The sequence below is a fragment of the Anneissia japonica genome, unplaced genomic scaffold (assembly GCF_011630105.1).
Source record: "Anneissia japonica isolate Jap-2015-1 unplaced genomic scaffold, ASM1163010v1 scaffold284968_len87806_cov120, whole genome shotgun sequence".
Classification (NCBI taxonomy): domain Eukaryota; kingdom Metazoa; phylum Echinodermata; class Crinoidea; order Comatulida; family Comatulidae; genus Anneissia; species Anneissia japonica.
The window spans coordinates 31,607-37,402 of NW_022685826.1; the positions used below are offsets into that span (position 1 = coordinate 31,607).

At 35.0% G+C, this 5,796-nt stretch overlaps 1 protein-coding gene across 1 annotated transcript; it reads right to left on the reverse strand.

Moving 5' to 3' along the window:
* Positions 1–792: 792 nt before the first annotated feature.
* On the reverse strand, positions 793–4,830 carry LOC117113029 (subtilisin-chymotrypsin inhibitor-2B-like). The gene is made up of 3 exons (XM_033256254.1): positions 4,626–4,830; positions 2,913–2,963; positions 793–1,809 (listed from the first exon to the last, which is right to left on the reverse strand). Exons 1-3 carry the CDS (start codon positions 4,740–4,742, stop codon positions 1,699–1,701), a joined length of 279 nt encoding a protein of 92 aa, XP_033112145.1. The 5' UTR covers positions 4,743–4,830; the 3' UTR covers positions 793–1,698.
* Positions 4,831–5,796: the final 966 nt, after the last annotated feature.

Below are 5,796 nucleotides of genomic sequence, written 5' to 3' on the forward strand. Positions count from 1 at the left end.
CTGAATGCAAAAAAAAATTGCTGGTATGATCAGTCAAATTAATTTAATTAATTCATTGCAAGTGGTTTCAAAATTTATTAATTATTTTGGGCTCCTGCATGGTGAAAAAAGCAGACAACATATTTTTAATATCTTTATTTTGTTCGTCCATCGATCCATCCATTATTTTATTTTATTAATTTTTTTATTTATTATTTTTGTTTTTATTTATTTTATTTTTAATATCTTTTAAGAGTTTTAATTGCTCAGGCATGTTGTTCTTTGAGCATAAAAACTATGGAGCAAAACTCTGATGGTTCTCATTAACATATCGCTGAGCATACACTTTATTGCCACTCAATCATTACACCAGTGTTGGACTTTGAACAGACACACGATTTGCCTTTTTGATTCAGATATGTCTGAAAATCAAACAATATAAACCTTTTGGTATACATTTGAAATATGAACGGAATTATGAATGGAATACCAAACCTCCTCCACCTTAACACTCAAACCATCCCTATTCTCCATTCTCACACAGATACCACAAGTTGTACTGAGCAAGGGACAATTTCACAAAGTTTTTTTTATGATTCGTTTATGTAGAATGCTTCAAGGTTGATAACATAAATCACATAAATCTGGAATTATTTTATATATTATGATTTTAATAATATTGATAATTATTAAAATATTCATGATTTTAATAATATTGATAATTATTAAAATATTCATTATTTATGATTTCTAAAATTCTAAAAATACTTTCCCTTAAAATATAAAACACCAAATGAACACAAGGCAGTGAAATACTCAGATGCAGAAAATGTTTATTCATCTAAAAATACCACATTTTTAATATTATCACATTATTGTGCATTATCTTAGCACAATTAAATAAATCAAATTTAACATCACATAAATATTTCCATACAAAGCATTTAATTAAACACAGTTTTTTAATTTATAAAAATATTTCATGGTGAAATTTGAAAATAATATGTCATAAAAATCACAATCATGTCATTATTATTGGAAGACAACAGTAAACTAGAGTCTACCGCATATGCAGTGGTGGATCCAGAAATTTGCCAACAGTTGGGGTGGGGTCTGAACCAAGAGGCCGACTAGAACCTCGGTCAGGGCCCAGAATAAAAAAACCCCGGAAGGGTTCATGTGGAGAGTTTATGGCTTAGTATTGAACAAATTTGTGCGCTTTTAGACCACAATATTAAGGGTTTTCAATCAAAATAATGTTATTTTGATAGGCAGAGACATGGTAAAGCTTTTACTAATTTTGGAATGTTACACCCAAAAAGATATTTAGCTGGCAGAATTGCTTATTTGTTTAAACAGTACTGTACATTCATGATAAACAATGAGGGTGCGCACTGCAACCTTAAAGGCATATTTGAGTTTAAATAACTGGTAAAACATATTGTGTTACTATGAGTACCTTAGTCAATTGCACTATGAATTTTAAAATGTCATTTATATCTGATGTGAAATATATAAATATATAGGTTTTGTCTTCTATAAAAGGCCATTGAAAAATTATATTGCATTATTTATTGTAATACTAAAAAATATTTTGGTATTTTGGAATAAAATGGAATTTTGGAATAAAATGAAAAATAAGCCAACCATATTGGTTGCAGTATTATAGATATTGTATCATTTAATATCTACAGCTGTATGTCCAGTGTGTTAGGATCCCTAGCCGACCTTAGGTGGTTTGACAACAATCTGGTTCTCATCAATGAAGATTCGTACGCGATCTGTCCTATAATCCATTGTCATCATGGAGTCTTCAGGTAGGATATAAATCTGAGGATGAGGAAATTTGAAAAGTAAAAAAAAAAAAAAATATAACGGCACCAGAAAAAGAAAAAAATTAATGTTAAATATGTGTTGTCTTCTTTATGATGAAGAGGGCAGTGTCCCAAAAAAAGCCCGTTTTATCTGGTTTGCCTAAACTAACCTTTATATATCTGACAGTATATCATGCTATGCTGTTATCTTCCCATTTTCAATGTTAAAACAACAACTGTTAATGATTTGGTGATGGTTTCTACCTGAGAAATGCCCAAAATCATAAAATTTGAAGGCTGATTTCTCAAATATTGTTCTTTAAACAGCTGTATGTTTAAACTCATAACAGCTTCTTAACAAAATTTCGGATTTAAATGATTTTTTTACCATTTTATAGCTCTCATTTTACTGTTCAACACTGTATTATAACAACAAATTTATTTTTGCGATGATTGACTGGTTTGGCTTGTCTTTGCCACAAATTTTTTTTATGCATTTACATAAAAACTACCAGTTCCATAGGGACAAACACTGCTGTGGGAAATGATATCACAGTTTGATATGCAGAAGCCATAAGCTTTATCGTCAATATGTTAATGTTATCAGCTACAGATAGAAGACAGCATATTGAAGAATAAATGCACGATGGCGGAAAAGGGTAAATGAAAGTGTACTGAAAAATTCATTTAATATTGAGGTCAAATGGCAGGTGCAGATCCAGTAGGATCCAGTAGGTCCTTCTTAACAATTCTGGATTTGCCCCTGAATGGTAGGCTGGTTTTTAGTAAAAGTTCCCTGTAAATGAATGGCAAACTATGAAACACTATGAGAGAGTCTGAAGGAAAAAAATCCAAGTGTAGCAGCTAAGACACATAGCTCAGTTAATAGAGCAACATCACCAAAGAAAAATATTGTCAACCTGTGTTCTGCTATCAATAATTAAATAATCAGTATTAATATGATTTATTAAAAACGTCATGCTGTAGTGTATTAAGATAGGCAGGGCTATTTAAAAAAATTAGGGTAAAGCCAAGTCGACCAATCAGCTTGTTGGGATTTGCATACTTCGGAGTAGACATAGCCACAACCAAGAAAAAAATCTAAATTCATTGACCAACCTGAAGCTCTGGACTCTCTTCCAAAATAAATTTCTTAGCCTCCTCAGCTTTCTGGAAAAAAAAGCAAACAAATTGAATTAGCAGTGTTCAAGTCCAAAGTTCATGAATTTCAGCACTGTACTACAGCAAACAATTAGTTAAATATTAGTTGAAAAAAAATCCAAATTATTATTATTATCAATTAATCATGAGATTTAATTATTTTTTATGTCTTTAGAAATTGACTATTTGGCTGGTGGACTGAAAACTCTTTATTTCCTCAACTTGCATGGCACATTGAAAAACTGGGCAATTTTGGGTATTTTTAATGAATGCCCAAATATTTATAAAAATTAAGAAAAAAAATCTAATTGTTGATCTGAGTCAGTGTCGGCATGAGGGAGGGGTTGCTATTAGCCTGTCTGACAGTGGCGGACTATGGGGAGATGGGAGGGATAAAAAAAAAATTTTTTTTAATGTTTACATAAAAATGCTGGCCTAAATTGGTAAAGGCCTACAAATATTAATCGTTTGGACGCTGATGAGCTGTATGAGCATCTAGCAGATTATTATTTTTTTTAATTTTCTCATTGCCCTCCCTGTTCGGCCCACAGTTCTTGTTGGCACTACGCATCAAACAAAGTACAACCCTTGCTTGCCCTGCCCGTAAGGGGCATTGCCCTGCCTGTTGGGGACGTTGCCATTTTGTCGGGGAATTCCTGGAGCCACCATTGCTTCTTCTTATCGAGTCACTACGTAGCTAGTGTGTAAGATCTTGCTTACATAGTGTGGTAGAAGGATTCGCAGGTAGGATGGATACCTGACATGGGTCATGACGTAAACGCTCCTTCTGTGGATGGACTGGAAATGGACCAGTACACCGGGGTAACCCCCTACTCTTCTCGAATGGTGTACTGGGTTCACACGAGCCAATTGTGCACACTGGACCTACGGTTTAGAGTCCTTATCCGAGAAGACTTGTTCCACCACCAGAACCATAGGCGAGCGTGCCGTTTGAACCAACGCAGATATTTATGGCTGTATGTCATGGTTTCCCTGTCTTAACCGCTTGGCCAATCGTCTAGACATAATGATAGACCAACTCCGGCAGATGGTGTATTTGCTCCTGTCCGACTGGAGGAGGAGGAACAGCCATTATCCACTCCATTTTGTCAATATGCTAAGGCGGCGTTGGATTTGGTTTGGCTTAGTACACTACTTACTGCCTTGGGACAGGATCCCTTAGCCTAGGCTAGGTAGACCTAAGTACAGGCCTCGCCTAGGCCCCTCCTTATATATTTTTAGGCGAGAGCAAGTCTAACACAACAAAAGTAAATCCGTCTACGTAACGTATACCTAGCCTAATCCAAGGCTTGGGCGCCTAACGTAGGAAGAGTAGGCCTAGCTAGGCTAGTATATGTACTACTAGACAGACTACTCTAGGCTAGAGTGTAGGCCTAGTGTAGTAAGTAGGCCTAGCCCACTAACTACTTGCTGGAGCATCATCTATGAACAGAACTAAGCCTTTGTATGTATATTATCTAACAGACAGTTGAGTTAAAAATTATATATTTACCTTTCCGAGAAGAGATGGCCATGATTCAGTCGACATTTTATCCTCAATTTCTGTTTTCACACTTTCTATTACACTTGATTCACCGGATGCGATTCGTTTGCAACTGTAGTAATTATCGCCTAGGCCTATATACTGTGATAATACCGAGTGAAGCTTACCTTATCCAATGGGATATCTTGCTTCGAGGCGATAATACTCCAGAAATATACGAACACAGCAGTACCCACAGCGCAGGCAATTATACTCCTGTGTAGACTCGGACACCAGATACACATAAACAATACTGTGATAGGGTTAATGATGCTCTTAGCATAAAGTCCAGTGTACGAGTGACTAATCAGGGTTGCCAGATAGTCGACAGTCTTCACGGCCAAAAACACACGCCATCTCACGGCCAAATTCGGCCAAACTTGTTTTCGATATCGGCCAAAATTCGGCCAGATTTTAATCCGATTAGAAGACAAAAGTGGGTACATAATTACACGAAAATCAGCGGTCATTCGTTCGAAATTTAAGAAATTCAAATGATATACACAGAGCAATGTTAAACTTTCACTATTTTTCATCTTTTAATTATCACCATAAAATACATGCCCAGCTACATCCTTATAAATAGCCTATGTTCTTTAGTTGCTGGCATGTAGGCCAATTCAGGGGCGAATCCACAGATGCCCGAAGGGGGGAGGAAAAAGAAAAAGATAACACCATCTTCGAGAAATTTTTGTTTTCTAGACGCCCGAAAATAACTTCTGATGCGTTTGGGCGATCAATTTTTCTTTATTTACTTTTTCTTTTTTTTTCCCTCTGCTTTTTAAAATCACATTATTAAGATTGATGTAAATTTGATTTAAATGTATTAAATATTAAGGTACATTGTAGTCGATCTATAGCATAGTTACCAACTGTCTCGCATTTCAAAGTGATTTTGGATGAAACACACATTTTGCAGTAACACATGCGTGATCCATAATTTGTCACGCATTTAGCACAAATCTATGCGTGATAACGAATTATCACGAATTCAGGGGAATGTATTTATAATTAAAAGAAATTGGTTTTATTAAAAAATATATATATATAAATAATCATGTAGAAAAAATTCAACTGAATAGAAGCCAATTTATCAAAGAAAGTTTCACCCATAGCATTAAATAAAATATTTTGTAAATAGCATTCAGTTTTCCATATTTTTTGTGTTTGGTAATTGTTTGTACACAGGTCCCTCATCACAATATGCAGTCTTTTAACGCCAACATAATGTCAATGGCTGCCGAATGTCTGAAATCAGACGCTACAAGTACCAGTACCAGTAATTGAGTCATTAGAGAG

Coding starts and splice junctions, on each gene's coding strand:
- LOC117113029 (XM_033256254.1), bottom strand. CDS start 4,742: ATGTGTATCTGGTGTCCGAGTCTACACAGGAGTATAATTGCCTGCGCT. Junction 2,964..4,625: donor AAGATATCCCATTGGATAAG/GTAAGCTTCACT, acceptor TTTTTTTTCCAG/AAAGCTGAGGAGGCTAAGAA. Junction 1,810..2,912: donor AAGAGAGTCCAGAGCTTCAG/GTTGGTCAATGA, acceptor CCTCATCCTCAG/ATTTATATCCTACCTGAAGA.